Raw genomic sequence first — 17,777 nt, 5'->3', positions numbered from 1 at the left:
AATAAGTTTATATTTATATCAAAATAGGATTTATGAGACACTATTATTATGGGAAAAAGGAAGATAATGTAAAATTAGACATTGAGCACCCCCATGGTTTGAATGGAATGATCCACGTTTCATATGCAAATGTTCCACTATGAGATTGGCAGTCGACTAAGGCTCGTTAGAACGAATCGTCCAATATTCGACTGTTTGGGGTCACCCCTAGTCAAGACCACATTAACCAAGACCAAGACATGTCCAAGACAAGAGTGCACTGGGACCAAGACAAGACCAAGACATTTAGGGATCGAGGGGGGGGTTATTAGTGCATCAGTGGTGGTCTCAACCAGTCTCGATATAAAATACTGAGTTCGCCCAGTCCAAGACCGAGACAAGACCGAGTAACAGTGCTTTTAAAAAAAAAAAAGGGTCTTGTGTACTACAACACTAGTGCTGCCAGCACAAAACACAGTGAAAGTGGACACGGCACCTTACTGCAATGCTTTTGGTGTCATTCACTCATGGGGAAATGTATAATCAGTAATCTACAGTCATGGCCAAAAGTTTTGAGAATGACACAAATATTACATTTTCACAAAGTCTGCTGCTTCAGGGTTTTTAGTTGTTTTTGTCAGATGTTTCTATGGTATAATGAAATACAATTAGAAGCATTTCATAAGTATCAAAAGCTTTTATTGAGAATTACACAGAATTCATGCAATAAGTCAATATTTGCAGTGTTGACCCTTCTTTTTCAAGACCTCTGCAATTCTCCCTGGCATGCTGTCAATCAACTTCTGGACCAAATCCTGACTGATGGCAGTCCATTCTTGCATAATCAATGCTTGGAGTTTGTCAGAATTTGTGGGTTTTTGATTGTCCACCCGCCTCTTGAGGATTGACCACAAGTTCTCAATGGGATTAAGATCTGGGGAGTTTCCTGGCCAAGGGCCCAAAATCTTAATGTTTTGTTCCCCGAGCCATTTTGTTCTGACTTTTGCTTTATGGCAAGGTGCTCCATCATGCTGGAAAAGGCATTCTTCATCACCAAACTGCCCTTGGATGGTTGGGAGAAGTTGCTCTCGGAGGACGTTCTGGTACCATTCTTTATTCATGGCTGTGTTTTTAGGCAAGATTGTGAGAGAGCCCACTCCTTTGACCGAAAAGCAACCCCACACATGAATGGTCTCAGGATGCTTCACTGTTGGCAAGAGACAGGACTGATGGTAGCGCTCACCTCGTCTTCTCCGAACAAGCCTTCCTCCAGATGCCCCAAACAATCGGAAAGGGGATTCATCTGAGAAAATGACTTTACCCCAGTCCTCAGCAGTCCAGTCCCTGTACCTTCTGCAGAATATCAGTCTGTCCCTGATGTTTTTACTGGAGAGAAGTGGCTTCTTTGCTGCCCTCCTTGACACCAGGCCTTCCTCCAAAAGTCTTCGCCTCTCTGTGTGTGCGGATGCACTCACACCTGCCTGCTGCCATTCCTGAGCAAGCCCTGCACTGGTGGTGGCCCGATCCCGCAGCTGTAACACCTTCAGGAGACGGTCTTGGTGCTTGCTAGACTTTCTTGGGCGCCCTGGAGCCTGTTTGGCAACAATTGAACCTCTCTCCTTGAAGTTCTTGATAATTGGATAGACGGTTGACTGAGGTGCAATCTTACTCACTGCTATAAACTTCCCTGTTAGGCCCTTTTTGTGCAATGCAATGATGGCTGCACGTGTTTCCTTGCAGGTAACCATGGCTAACAGATGAGGAACAATGGTGTCATGCACCATCTTCCTTTTAAAGTGTCCAGTCACTCAATCATGACAGATTGATCGCCAGCCTTGTCCTCATCAACACCCACACCTGTGTTAATGTGTGTGACACCTGTGTGTCATTGAAATGATGTTAGCTGGTCCTTTTGTGGCAGGGCTGAAATGCAGTGGAAATGTGTTTTTGGTGATAAAGTTCATTTTCAAGGCAAAGAGGGACTTTGCAATTAATTGCAGTTGAGCTGATCACTCCTCATAACATTCTGGAGTATATGCAAATTGCCATTATAAAAACTGAAACAGCAGACTTTGTGAAAATTATTAGTTGTGTCATTCTCAAAACTTTTGGCCATGACTGTACAATGATGTTGTTTGCCATCAAAATGAAAGTACAGATCTTTGTGACCTTTAGCAAACAAACATCACGAGAAGCATTCGGAAAAAATAATGAATTCAGCCTCAAAGTATGAGCTGGACACAGTTAAAGTGTTTGTATAAATATCAGTTAATTCAACCTGAGCTGTGAAACGGGGGAGCCTCCTCTGATATGAGTCAGCTGGTTTTGCTTCTTCCAGTTATTCTGCGTGATCTCTCATTCTGACTAGAGATGTCAATTTTAAGTAATCTCTGTGACATCTTTGGAAATGTTAACGATCAATTATTGATTTATCATTAAAAGAAAGTAAGGATGTTTTCTGTCAAATACAATGGCTGATGCATTTTCCCCCTGAATCAAGTTTTCCTCAGAGACACAATCTACATAACTTACAGTATTGAATATATATGGATCGCTTTGAGGCGTACAAAATGTTAAACACGCTGAATATTAATGTGTGGAGCAGGCTCATAAATAATCTCTGGACATGCAGTCATATAAAGCAAAGGTTCAGGCTTCAACATGTGGATTTACTGCAACAAGAGAACAGAACAGAAACAGATTTCAGACTCACAGTGTTCAGTTTTCTGTCTACTCGTTTTTATTGAGAAAAATAAGCAAGTGTTCGTGGACCAGAGTGTCTCCGATGTGCGCAACATCATTAGCAAAAACACCGCCCTGATAGCTGAATGAAACACGAGACCACATGATGTTTGTTCCACGTGATAGAAAACTAAAAACAAGTTCCAGTTTGAGTCCGTTCTTAACAATCATCCCTAATTCTGTCACTTCCTGTCTGTCTCCTCGTGGTCAGAGATGTGCGTGGGCGGATACAGGCTGTTATTGCAGAGACGTTTGGTTTGGACCCAACTCTCATGTACCTCACCAAGCCGACCTTCTTCTCCAGGATCAACAGCACCGCAGCCAAGACTCAGCATGACGAATACTGGCATCCCCACATAGACAAGGTAATCCAGAAACAGAGTCACAACTGCTGCGTGGAGGACTTGGCACTGATCGTGTACTTTCAGTTTCATCCAACATCATTTATCAGCTGGATAAAAAAAAACCTTAGTCTCAATTTTTTATCTGCTATTAGGAAGACCAATCAGATTAAGATTGATGCATCCTTAATGACAGGGGTAAGATGTTATTTAATAATAATAATAATAATAATAATACATTTTATTTAGAAGCGCCTTTCAGAGCACTCAAGGTCGCTTTACAGACGGATAAAAAACACAATAAATAAAAGAACACCATAAGATAAATAAAAACAACAAGCAAAGTAACACCAAGTTAAAAATGAAGCAGTGGCAATTAATCAGGGAATGCAGTTTGAAACAGATGGGTTTTGAGTTTTGATTTGAAGAGGGGTAGTGAGTCAGAGTTTCGGATGTCCGGTGGGAGTGAGTTCCAGAGCGACTGAAAGCTCTGCTCCCCATGGTGCTGAGACGGGCAGGGGGCACAGAGAGGTGGAGGGAGGAGGAAGACCTGAGGGAGCGAGAGGGGGTGACGATGTGGAGGAGATCAGAGAGATACGGGGGGGAGAGGTTGTGGACGGCCTTGAATGTGTAGAGGAGGATTTTGAAATTGATTCTGAGTTTGACCGGTAGCCAGTGGAGCTGCTGGAGGATGGGGGTGATGTGGTGAAAGGAGGGGGTTCTAGTGATGATGCGGGCTGCAGAGTTTTGGACCAGTTGAAGTTTATGGAGGGATTTGTGAGGGACACCGAAGAGGAGTGAATTACAATAATCGATACGGGAGGTGACGAGACTGTGGACCAGGATAGCAGTGGTGTGAGGGGTGAGAGAGGGGCGGAGACGGTTGATGTTGCGGAGGTGGAAATATGCAGACCGGGTTATGCTATTGATGTGAGAGTTGAAAGAAAGTGAGCTGTCGAGGATGATATTTGCTCTCATTAAGTGAAGGCAACACTCAATTTAACATCCAGCCCTCCTTTAAAAACATATTCATGATGTTTGTTCAGCATCTGAGACCTCTACTCAGTCCACTTCACTTCTACTACAGCTGTTTCTTCCTTTAGCCTGTGCTGTGATTGACTTTGCATTTTCCTCATTATGAGGTGTAGACAAATACCGTTTCACAGATGGTGGCCGGCTTGTTTTAGTTCAGCCTTGGCTAGCAGTGAATGAAAACTGCTGCCATTACAATGCAGCGCACAGAGCGTCTTTGTTGCTGCAAGGTTAGCTCTCCTTTAAAAGAAATAAAGAAATCAAAAGAAGGTCAGTTTGACTCCGCTGAAATGTGCTTATTCAACCTTTAAAAGACGTACCAGGAGACTGAGCAACAAAGGATCTGACTTATCTCTCAGATTTCTCTTTTCATTCTGTTCAGTCCCACACGTTTTAAACCATGAGATTCTCCTATACGTCTAAAGCAGGGGTGTCCAAACTTTTTCCAAAGAGGGCCACATATGATGTTGTCAGAATACCTCAGGGCCAGTGGCTCCTACTGAGACTTAGGAATCCTAAAAGTTATCTATGAAATATTTAATAACAATTATTTTAAATGTTTTCTCAATAAAACAGTAACTAGGAAGTACCATGTAAAGATTAGCAAACGTTATCTTCTTCTGGGGGAAATTGTTTTTCATTAGGGTCGGGCAATCTGGGAAAAAATATTGTATCATTATTTTTCTATGACAGGATCACGATCTGGATTTCATCACATCTTTTTTATGTTGTTTTTGAGACTTTTCTGACCAGCAGACAACATTTTAAGAACACAATCATTCTTTTCCTGTGTTCTAAATCATTTTTATGCACCAATTTAGCCTCTTCTGCACAATTTCATAATTTTGATCTTGTCCTGTGTCCTCGTGTCTTCTGAACTTTTATTGACATTCTCACATCGTGATAAAAACATCAATTTGAAAACCTGTCAACTTTAAGAGTTCTTGTGTTTTGCAGAATCCCCAGAGCTTTGGCTTTTATACAAGTAGTCCATATGGAGCTTTTTGAGACGTTTCTGGATTGACTTTAGTTTTGTTTGTGCGCTTGAAAGAAACTGCAAATGTATAGATGATTCAGAATGTGATTAATTTCTGTGCTATAAATAACACATTTTAAGATGGAAGCTTGGGGCCATTAATAAATGGACCTTGGGCCGCGATTGGCCCCCGGGCCGTACTTTGGACACCCCTGGTATAAAGTATCAGGAGAGAGGCTTTTAAAGAACTGACCTACAATCAGTTTTGGACCCGAGTGAGGCGAGCATGATGGAGGGCATGGTGGTCATGGAGGTGGAGAGTGAGTAAAGAGGGGGAGCTGCCTTCAGTGCTTATTGAAGGAGAACATGTTTGTTTTTTTTCCACGTATAAAAAGAAGAACAGAGTATAATGTTTTGTACAGAAGCGTGTTGCATTCACATGAGAGAAGAACAATCTGTTTTTCTGAATTAATGAGATACCGCTGCTGTAAAATCCCAGCTGCACCTCAAGGCCACACGAGGAAGTAAACATGCCCTGGTTGATCAGTTGAATCCAGTTTGATTTACTTTGAGTTTCAGACATTTGAAGGTGCTCGTGTCTTAAGGCTGATTTATTCTTCTGCATTGCCCCTACACAGCAGAGGCTGACGCGGACATGAGCACTATGTACTTGTGCGTCGATGTGTCTGTGTCGCGCCGCAATACTCTGTCGAAACTCTTGAGGGCAGTGTGGTCTCTCTGATAGTCAGTCACCTGCTTCCGTCCCCGCTACGATCTCTGTTTCCTTTTCCACAGAGATTCAGAGCGTGTTCTGTTAATCTACAGCTGATACATGTTGCTGTTTATCATACAGACATGATTACATGAAGAATAGAGAGGAGGAGATGAAATACACGGCCGATGAGCAGGGATCCTGGAAGTGCTGTAAATTCAGGAAATACAAGCTGCCGAGCCGACCAATCACAGGGCTTGCGGTCCGCATCAATTCTACGCGTAGTTACATTTTGCAGGAGGTGCACGTCAGCTACATGTGTAGGCCTCTGCGTAGGTACTGGAGCTAGGCAGACCCCGGCATAGGCTACGTCATCGATTTGACGCAGAAGTATAAATCAGGCTTTAACCCTATAACGCCAAGTGTATAATATTTGAAACATCAGTTTTTGAGACCTCTACATCATCAGTGTGATATATTCTTTCTGAAAAAACCTGATGTATACAATCAGATACATGCAGTACACAGATAATCCACCAGGTGTGAGTAATTCATGCACCAGAAGGACGTCACAGAGACATCCAAAATGTCAGCTGTGGATCAGAGACCCACTCAAAGTTTTTCAGGGATATTTTTACCAACTTTGAAAAAGTTTGGATTAGGGATGTACATTTTAAGTATTTTCCGTGATCGATTTTTGGAAATGTTAACAATCAATTATCGATTAACTGATAAAGAAAAACATTATTATTCTTCAGTCAAAAACAATGACAAATATGTTGTTTCCCCGTAAATTGTATTTTCTACAGCAAGAAAATGCATCTAACTGACAGTATTGAATACGGGTACACGTTTGACAAGCAGAATATCAACGATCAGGCTCATTAAAATATTCTACGCAGACATAGTCTGATAAAGTGAAGGCTGAGACTATAAAAGTACTTCAAACTCAGTGTCCAGTTTTCTGTCTACTCGTTCTTATTGAGAAAAATAAACGTGTGTATTCGGTCAGGTGTCAGCCAGGAGCGCAACCGGGTCATAATCAGTCCAGCTACAGGAAAGCCCAGACGGCTCTGATGTTGCTGCTCTGCAAACATAGCGTACTAGAATTTCCCACCAGTCTGTTGGCTTTGTATCTAAAGGTGGAAATGTCCTGTTTAAAGCTGTCAACCTTCATGTCTGTGTCGTTGTTGGCAGCAATTCTTTTATTGCTCCTCTTTTAAAAAGCGCACGTGGAGACCTGAAGCTCAGCTTCAGCCCCCAGCTGAGCGTCTCCGCTGTGCGCAACACCTTTAACAGCTGATTCACATCAAAACATGCTTTAAACTTAAAACACCTCCCTGATAGCTGAACCAAATATGAGACCACATGATGTTTGTTCCAACTGACGGAAAATTGAAAACAAAAATGTTTGTTTCGAGTAATTTCTTAACAATCAATTAATCAATAATCTATTAATTTTGGTCATCCCTAGTTTGGATGAAAAAATCTTTCAAATTGTTCCTGAAACTTCAAGAGGAATAGTTCCTGGATTGATGCAATGTTAAACTAATTAATATTTCATTACTTAATTTATAGTCAAACCGTGTTGAAATGTGTGTATCAAAACTGATACAGCAGGTATATAAGGTCATTTATTAACAGACATGTCAATCATAATTTTATTACATTTCAAACATTATGAATTCCATAAAGCAACATACAGTCTTTGTATTATTGAAGAACATGTTGAAATGACATAATCAGGTATATTTAGAGGAGAAATTTAGATATTTATAACATATATTGTTTTTCTATATTTGAAACCTGCTGTATCATGATGATTGATGACTTGTTGAATGTTGCCATGGCTCCCTAGTAAATAGTTGTCTTTTGCTCATTAATTTCCACTAAAAACTGAAAAATTCAGAGAAGGACTATACAATACATTCGTTTTTTTTGTTATCGTGCAATATGGAAAAAAAACATTTCTATGTTTGAAATTACTTTGGGAAAAATTGAAGGAAACTCAAAGTTTAATAGGCTAAACATGTTGTTTTTATATGTTTTAGTTTGTTTTGTATCAAATATGATACCAATTAAAACTCATATATGAAAATTGCTATTCAATTTCTTTTTTTAAATATTTGTCAGAAGGCCCAATAAACACTCAATTTTCTAAGAATTAGAATTTTCTGGCAATTACTTGATGGTTCGGGCTTTATAAAGTCACAGACAGTATTGTTATTAGTTTGTTGTCTTTGTGCAGCACCTGAGGACTCTGCAGATGTTTAGACATAAGGCCCGTTCTGATCTGCTGCACGTTGCAGAGTTTCTCCAGAAACAGCTGAGCAAATATAGCATGCTTCATGGATATAAGATGATGCATCTGAAATGCATTCAAGCTGGCTACGTGGTGACTCAGGAGACAATCAGACGATCGATGAAAATACTGGATCGATGAAAATACTGGATCACCACAGAGAGAAACTGAGGCGTTAGTTCAGACCTCATTAATTCAGAAAAACAGAGCTGATATGTTTTCCCATGTGAATGCAGCACGCTTCTGTAATTTTATTCTAGTAGAGTATTAAGGCTTTAGAAAAGGAGATGATGTTGCTCAGTGATGGCTGCCTTTGCTCCTCCTTACCTCTCTGTACTTTGGCAGCAGCAGGAAGGCTTAACTAACTCAAGCCACAGACTCTGGATGGCTCTTTATCCTCTTTAAATTCTACATTGAAAATAGTAAAATACTTTTTTGATAGTTTGTCTAATTACAGGGAGGAACTGCAGACTGAGAAAACCACTTTGATTCTCTCACGTTCACTGGAATGGCCAAATTCCACCAGATCCATGTACCGGATCTGATAGGTGTCTATTCTAGCCAATGTGTTAACTTCCACTGGATCCGCAGGTTGGAGTCCTCCGGATCAGATACACAAGATTTCTATTTTTGCCAGATGCCGGAGCACGACGCATCAATCTCAACAGAGCAGATGGAGCGGGACAGGAAGTCAGGCACCAAAACAAAATGAAAACATCCTGTTAATTTTCAGAATAAAACAGGGAATATCAAAGTGATTATTACCTTGAAATGTTGAATGAGTGGTACATGAAGCTTGACTTTCATGTGACCGCAGTGTTTTATCTACATAGGAGGGCAGACACATATTGATTTTTATGGAAGCTTGAGGTGTGGAGAGCTGGATCGGCTGAGAAAAACATCCCTGAGCAATTTAAACACCGGCTGACATGATCTCAGAGGAGTGAACCGAAGAAACAAAACGTCTCTGGTGTTTTATCAGAGATGAGAGACCAACCAGAAGATCACACCTCGCTCAGGAGACTGAATGTAATAGAGCTACAGCCAAATTCCACCAGATCTGTGTCCGATCTGTCTCCGATCCGTCACAGCACCAGATCTGATAGGTTTCTATTCTAGTCAATGTGTTAACTTCCACTGGATCCGCTCCGTTGTGTTCCAGCTGCGTCTCTAATCCAGCAGGTCTGAGTCCTCCGGATCAGATACACAAGACTTCTATTTTTGCCGGCTGTTGGAGCACGACGCATCAATCTGAACAGAGCAGATGGAGCGGGACAGGAAGTCAGGTTTCACCAAAACAAAATGAAAACATCCGGTTAATTTTCAGAATAAAACACTCTGTGTTATCACCAGATCGTATTTCACTTAACTACAACAACAAACCAAAGTCATGATGAGCGGAGCCAGGCCTGGAGTCAACAGGTCAGAGGTTTTCAGAGGACCAGAAAGACAACATGGATGAAGAGAGGAGGAGGAGGAGAATCCTTGATTCAGTGATTACCGTGGGAAACCTCGGTCACATGACTCCAGCTGTCCGGCGTTCCTGCTCCGTGATGCGTTCTGAAAACAACCAGTGTGTGTTGACGGATGAGGGAGCATGGAGCCGGACCGCAGCAGATCGGAGACAGACAGTCACGGATCTGGTGGAAGTCCGATGTAACAGTGACTGCAGACATGGAGCTGCTGCATGTTTTAGATCTGAAGAACCCAAAAGAAGCTCCTTAAAACAAGTGGTTTCTTTAAAATCTCTTCTCCTCTGATGAGTTCACACATGGTTCGTTCTTTATGAAGACTCATATAATCCGGCTCTGTTCATACTTCTTTCATCTGGGTCTCCACTCTGCAGATTGCTCTTTGTCTTTAAAGTCACGTTGGGATTGATCACAGACTTTGAGGCGAGTTTGAAAAGGATTTGGAGTCTGTCTATGGAGAGAAACTTGAGTCTTTGCTCTTATTAGAATAATTAATAATGTTAATTTGACAGGGATTCCTCTGATAGAGAGTATTTGTTGTGCTTTTCATGTTTCAGTCTCTGAATGTTTTTTTTTTTTATTAGCTCCCCTCATGTAAGAGTTCCAGTATGTGTCGGTATTGATCCGTAGTCCTCTCTCCTTCTCTCAGGGAGAAAAGGAGTCTTTCAGTCCATGTTTATTTTACTTGTGGTGTATGTTGCAATAATGCATGTTTGCTTCATACATATTGATATCAGTTGCCTCATTGCCTCCTGCTCACCCTCGACAGCTGGAAAATTGTATTCTGAAAGGACCCACTTCTCTTCCCCATCTGTCTCTGCAGCTAATTTGCTAACCCGTCTGTCATTTAAATGTAAATGGGCCCTGAAGCCTTTATGCTGAATTCATTCCCCATCCATCATGCGGCTGATACGATGTCAGCGCACCAGTTGTCGTACGGCAGCGTGGAACGTGTCTTGATCTCTTCTTCATGGCGGGGACCAACCTGAAGAAGAAAACAATGATTGGTTAGAGCACAAATATCCAATTTACTCTCTCTGGACATGATCGCACACGCTAAAAATAAGATACACTCTGTGCATACATTCAAACATTGCCTTGTTTGGATGCAGTTTCCATTTAGAACAGAGTTTATGCTCTACTCATGTTTTAGGGGTTGCACCAGCTGAGATAGTTCCAGCTTCTATCATACACCTCGCTCTGAGTCTGAAACGCTGGATGGTGCGTTGGTTTGAAAGAGGGAATGACCTGGAAGAGGAGAAGTAGAGTTCCCCTCCTGTTTGCGTCAGCGCCGTGTTCTCTATGATTGATTATATCAATTAAAAATGTATGCTGACTTTGATCTGACCTCACACTTTACTTCTCCATTAGCAGAGATATAATATATAATATATGATATATAATACATACGCCTGCACAGTAATAGAGTACCGCTATGTTGTAATTGATGGTTTCATCTCTTTATGTCACTGTCGTTATTTTACACTGTAGATAATAATAATAATAATTATTATAATTATAATAATTATAATAAAACTTGATAGGATTTGTATAGTGCTTTTCATGGTACTCACAGTGGCTTTGCAGAAAAATAAAAATAAAGCAAAAAAATAAAACAGAACAAAGACAGAGGTGGGGAAGGAGTAGAAGTTATGTGTTGTATGCTTTTTTGAACAGGAAGGTCTTGAGGTGGTTTTTAAATTAGTGAAGAGAGTCAGAGTTGTGGATGTGATAATAAACTTCAACTGGTTCAAAATTCAGCTGCCCGTATCATCACACGCACCGCCTCCATCCACCACATCACACCCATCCTGCAACAGCTCCACTGGCTCCCCATCACACACCGGATCAACTACAAAATACTTCTCCTCACCTTCAAATCCAAACACAACCTCGCCCCTCCATATCTCTCTGACCTCCTCCATACTGCCACACCCGTCAGCACCCTCAGATCCTCCTCCTCCATCCACCTCACTGTCCCCCCTGCTCGCCTTGTTACCATGGGGAGCAGAGCGGCTGAAGGCTCTGGAACTCTCCCACCTGACCTCCGCAACACTGACTCACTCCCACATTTTAAATCCAAACTCAAGAACCATCTGTTTAAACTGGCTTACTCCATCTGACCACAACTCCTCTGTCCATTCACTTCAAACTTTTTAAATTGTGTTTTATTTACTGTTTGCTATTTAAACTCTGTTTGTTTTTAATGTTGTAAGGTGACCTTGAGTGCCAAGAAAGGTGCCTATAAATAAAATGCATTGTTATAATTATTATTATTATTATTATTATTATTATTATTATTATGTGTGGAGGTAGAGAGTTCCAGAGAGTCGGGGCAGCGATGGTAAAGGCTCTGTCCCCCAAGCTGTGGTGCTTGGACTTGGTGATGGGGGACAGGAGGTTGGCATCTGATGATCTGAGGCGGCGAGATGGGGAGTGGCATTTAAGGAGGTCGGTGAGGTATGAAGGGGCGAGGTTGTTGAGGGCTTTGTAGGTGATGAGCAGGATCTTGAAGTGGATTCGGTGCTGTATGGGGAGCCAGTGGAGGTGCTGAAGGATGGGTGTGATGTGAGCTCTTGAGTGGAAGTGGGTGAGTAACCGGGCAGCTGAGTTCTGGACATATTGGAGTTTTTTGAGGTCAATGGAGGGGAGGCCATAAAGGATGCTGCTGCAGTAGTCCAGTCTGGAGGTCATGAAGGCGAGGAGGAGAGAGAGGATCTGAGGTGGAAGAAGAATGTCTTGTTGACGTTTCTGATGTGTGGTTTGAAGGAGAGAGTGGAGTCAAGGATGATGCCGAGTTTATGGACTACTGTGGAGGGTGTGACTGTGTGGTCGTCGATGCTCAGTGAGAAGGTCTTGGTGGAGGGATTTGGGGCCGATGAGAATGAGTTCAGATTTATTTCTGTTCAGTTTGAGGAAGTTTTATGATCACTTTATCATAATGCTCTGTTGTATTTACATTTTTTACACTTTACACATCTTTACGTTGCTTTCAGTTGGTTAATGAAAGTTGACAGGAAATGTCATTTGTGCTTCAGTAGTTTGGTCAGTTTTGACTCTCCTGGTTGGAATGAAACTTGTGTCCTCATGCTTTTTTCAAAGATGTTTATTTAAAGGCCCTGTGAGGAGTTTTGAACTGGCTGAGAAACAGACTGAAAATGATACTGGTGCCTCTTTAAGACCTTCAATAGCAAACAAGTCCATCAGCAGCAACACTGACACCTTCTCTGTTGTAATTTTTAATGTCTGAAACCACCCTGAGGGGGTAGGTGTCAGACCAGTTGATGGACATCACGCTTCAGAAACAGCCTTTATTTGACTGTTTTCATGGACAATAATCACATTGCCTGATAAAATTGACTGTGGAAGACAACAGGATGAGGCTTTTGGTGAAAACACTACTTTTGCATGTATAGGACAAGAAATAAGAGGTATCACTTTGTCCACCAGGGGGACGCCAGAATCGATGCAAAACAAAAGTTCCTCACAGCAGCTTTAAATTTTAAACATTGTTTACAGAAGGTCAGCTTAAAGAGATTAAACAAGTGTGTTTTTAAAGGTGTCATATGATTATCATTTTTAAATAGATTGTGTACAATAGTGTGAGTACAGATTATACATGTACACATATTACAAAATTAAATGTATGTATATGTATATATATAAACAAGGTATACAATTCCCAGACATTTATGCCAAATGACTTAAAAACTAAAATAAATAAGTATATTCATTTATTAATTAAAGTAATAATAATAATGATAATTAAAAATAATAAGATAAAAAATACAAATAAAAGGATGAAAACAATTATTAATAATAAATATAATTAAAGCCACAAGCAGCGATGAACGGGCCCTCGCACACCAGCGGCCGCCACCTACACGAGTTGCCGCCACATGTAAACCGCCGCCTGTTATTTGCCACCACATGATGCGAAAGCTAGATCTGAGAGTATATACTGGCTTAGGTGGTGCAAATGTTCCATGTTGTTGGCAGATTGCCAAGAAAAGCTCCAAACTTGACAGAGTGCCACGCCCACAATTTTAGTCTGAACAGAATTCCTTTAACAATAATTTAATTGTCAATATGTCTGCTATAGAATGTGCCTTGTTTGGACTGAATCGGAGAAAAACTCTAGGAGGAGCTCTCAAAAGTATGCACCCTTATTTGGGCGTCATTCTTCACATTCAAAGCTGTATGTGCGTTTGATGCCCCGCCTCAACGCCTGCCATGCCCACAATTTTTGTCTGATCAAAATTTGTTCTGATCATTTTTTCTCGTCAAGGTGTCTACTATAGGTTGCCCTTGGTTTGGAATGAATCGGAGAAAAGCTCTAGAAGTTAATAGCGAAAGAATGCACCATTATTTTGACGCCATTTTTCATGTTCAAAGCTAGGTGGCGCTCTTCCTGTTGAGTTTGGGATATGGGTGCAAGAGGCTTTTTTGTGCGTCCTGATGCCATGAATATGTGTAAAACTTTTCAAGCATGTAGCTCAAAATAACCTCTATGGGGAGGGGTTTTTGAAAACTGCAGGGGGCGCTAGTGAGCACATTTTTTCGACTTTTTTTTTGCGAAACCCATAAAATGTCGCAATTTTTCCCTGGACTGATGAGTGTGTTGGATGAAGTGAGATTACATTCATTTTAAAGACACAAAAATCAATTTTCCGACGTTTTTTTTTAATACCCCGCCCCAAACTCTGCCACGCCCACAACTTTCGTCTGAACAGAATGCCTTTACTTTGTATTAATCGTCAATGGGTTTCCTATAGAATGTGCCTAGTTTGGACTGAATTGGAGAAAAGCTCTAGGAGAAATGAGCAAAAGTATGCACCCTTGCATGGACCCATTTTGGCCCATTTTTTCATGTTCAAAGCTAGGTGGCGCTCTTCCTGTTGAGTTTTGAATATGGGTGCCACTGACTTTTTTGTGCGTCCTGATGCCATAAATATGTGTACAATTTTTCATGCATGTAGCTCAAAAAACTCAATGCGTAGTGTGTTATTTTTACCTCTAGGGGGCGCTACAGATTTTTTTTTTACGAGACCTTTAATAACATGCAATTTTCACCAGACCCGATGAGTGTGCAAAAATACTTGCGCTTTCATTCACGTTCAGGGGTCCAAAACTGCAATCTCCTATAATATGAAACCCTTAGGGTTACAATAGGGCCTTCGCCACCAGCGGTGCTCGGGCCCTAAATATTCCTGTTTGGAAACAGTCTGAGGATAACATTTGTTGAGATTTGAGCTTTTTAAATAAAGATTGGTTGATAAGTAGTTCACATACATTTCCCTGCTGTGAATTCAGGTCACTGAAATTCATACTCTTCCTGTCCCTGCAGCATCTCAGTCGTACACTTGAGTCCTCTGTTTCATAAGCTCTGGTGTATTCAGTCTCTCATGGTGGATAATTTGCTGCTGACTTGTCTCCTTGAACAGCTTCAGGTCTGATTAATTATCAGAGGCTCATTTTTAACTCATGCTTTATGTAACTAAATGTTTGTTTGTCTTGAGGCAGGACTGAAATCAGGAGCCTCACCTTAAGATGGAATGAAATCCCTTCATGTAAAATGAAGTGAGCTGTGCGCTGTGGGCTGTTGATGCTGCACAAGTCACAACAGCACAGAGAGCTTCCTGAGCTTAAACAGTGTGCAGCTTTAACGCATCATCAAAGTGAAAGTTGACAAGGAACAGGAGAGTCTGTCTTTACAGAGAGTCGAACAGTGAGATGCAGTGAGACGGTTCTCACTGCATTAAACCCCAAGAGAGAAAACAAGGGAGCTGCTGAGGGCTTTGTTAATCTCTGAAGGAGTCACCAGCCTCACACTGAGGAGAGAATAGTTGAATTCTATAATTCTGGTGTAAAAGTTTTCCTATCACATAAAAATGTATCCTTTAATATTCTAACATTATCTCCCATAAGACTTCATCTATCACTGCCACGGGGCCTCTTCATCAGCTGCTGTGAGACATTCTTAATATTTAATTTAATAACTGGATAATGTTCTATTATTAACAAAGACCCGACATCAAGACAAGATCAGATCCAGTCCCATCTTACAGACAGGACTCAGTCTGACCTCATCTTAATCCACCATGAGCAGAGCACTTTGCAGCATTTAGCAAGTTACAGTGGCAAGGACAAATAATATAATAGTTATAAATGATAAACATTTCAAAACAGGGTTTCAAAGAGCTTTACAAAAAGAAAAGAAAATAAGAAGTGAAAAGGTGAAATGCGAGAACAATGACTAAAAGTTTTAAACCAAACAGCAGGAAGTTAAGGTGAGAGCTACGAGTGACAGAAAGGAGAAGGAAATAAAACAAGATTAAAAGATTAAAACCACAAAAAGATAAAAGAATATCAAAAGGATAAAAGTTAATAAAACAATTTCAGAAGTATAAAAAACAACACCAGATAAAAGGTTAGAACAATTAAAAGATAAGATATAGAAGATCCTGCTGTTATACTGCCTAAAAGAAGAATAAAAGCAGCGTCAGGAGGATTAAAACAGGCTCAGATAACATCTGCTGTAAAAACACATCTATAAATATGTGTATGAAAAGGGAGCAGAGAGTTATTCAGTCTGATCTCCTCCTGGATGTGGAAACAGAGGACGCTTACCTTTGGTCCTCAGCCTCGACCCTGGGATGGTGAGCAGAGCCTTGGCTGAAGACCTCAGGTTACAACTGAGGTTAAGTCCAGAGCGTCTTTAAAAGTCAACAATAAAACCTTCAAATCCATTCTAATATGTATCAGGAGCCAGTGAAGAGAAACCAGGAGGGATGTGGTCTCTGCTTTTAGAGAAGTCGGGTGCTGCGTTTTAGACGAGCTGTAACTTGTGAAGTCTCTCTTGATTTGTTGATCAGCACACCTATGTTCTATTATTAACAAAGACCCAACATCAAGACAGGATCAGATCCAGTCCCATCTTACAGACAGGACTCAGTCTGATCTCATCTTAATCCACCATGAGCAGAGCACTTTGCAGCATTTAGCAAGTTACAGTGGCAAGGACAAACTTCCTTTAACAGGCAGAAACCTCCAGGAGGACCAGACTCATGACTCCTGTATTGAAACACGTCTTTTTAAACTAGCATACTCACTCTGATCACATGAATCCTCTTCACTGCTCTGTATCTCATCCTGTTGATCTTCTTATTCTTTACTCTGTATCTGGTCTTGTTCATTTCTCTGTCTTATTTCCTTCCTCTCTTTTTGTGTCAGGTGACGTATGGCTCTTTTGACTACACCTCCCTCCTCTACCTGTCCGACTACGGGTCTGACTTCACCGGAGGACGGTTCGTCTTCATGGACCAAAATGGAAACCGCACCGTGGAACCGAGGGCAGGTAACTATCAGACATTGAACCCGCCTAAAGAAAGGCTTCTCACTGACCTGTACAGCTGAAGTCTTGATTTATAACATCCTGCCCTGCAGCAGGTGGGTTTCACTATCTGAGGTAACACCTGGTAACTCCTGGCTTTGTAAGCCCATTAATCCACCTTTAAGTGGAGCCAGATATAAAGAGGATTGCATGAATTAAAATAACTGTACTCGTGTTTTAACCTCCTCATAGAGGAGCAGCTTTAATCCTGTGTGAGTAAACAGTTAGCAGCACCAGGATCAGGCTCTACCTGGAGGTGAAGAAAGAACAATATCTTCATCTTGCATGAAACACAGTTTCTGTGTCTTTTAATGTTGTATTTAAATTGTAGAGAAAATCGAAATGAGAAGGATTTTAAATCTGCACGTGTAAATCATACAGCCTTTTGGGATATCATGTGACTTCAGAGGAAACAGGCTTTTAAAAACAAGTCGTTTCTGAGCTGGTCACTTTAAAGGAATGTGCCGGAGAGAGTTTATTCACCTCCTCCTAGATGTAGTACGTCTCCAGACTTTTTCCTCCACTTAAGCTCTGATGTTTCAACTAACACACACATCTTTATTATGTTTCCTGTTCCAAACAACTTCAGAATCAGAATCAGAAATACTTTATTCATCCAGGGGGGAAATTCAGTCATTACAGTTGCTCTATACACAATAAGTTATACAAATACAATAATAAGCTCTGTGGAAAATAAATCCATGGTTGAAGTCCTCGGAGATCAGGAAGAGGGCACTCTGGTGGTCTGTGTGGAGATCAGGAAGAGGGCACTCTGGTGGTCTGTCTGGAGATCAGGAAGAGGGCACTCTGGTGGTCTGTCTGGAGATC

At 41.2% G+C, this 17,777-nt stretch overlaps 1 protein-coding gene across 1 annotated transcript in view; it reads left to right on the top strand.

Moving 5' to 3' along the window:
• Positions 1-17,777, top strand: part of uts2r2 (urotensin-2 receptor 2) — a 58,810-nt gene that overhangs the window by 14,763 nt on the left and 26,270 nt on the right. The window contains exons 7-8 of the mRNA XM_034707395.1: positions 2,933-3,086; positions 16,790-16,913. Of these exons, the coding sequence (XP_034563286.1) occupies positions 2,933-3,086; positions 16,790-16,913 (278 nt within the window). The remainder of the gene's footprint in view (positions 1-2,932; positions 3,087-16,789; positions 16,914-17,777) is intronic.

Source organism: Notolabrus celidotus, chromosome 18 (assembly GCF_009762535.1).
Source record: "Notolabrus celidotus isolate fNotCel1 chromosome 18, fNotCel1.pri, whole genome shotgun sequence".
Classification (NCBI taxonomy): domain Eukaryota; kingdom Metazoa; phylum Chordata; class Actinopteri; order Labriformes; family Labridae; genus Notolabrus; species Notolabrus celidotus.
The sequence above is the reverse complement of the archived record's forward strand: the minus strand, read 5'-3'. Positions and strand labels throughout refer to the sequence as shown.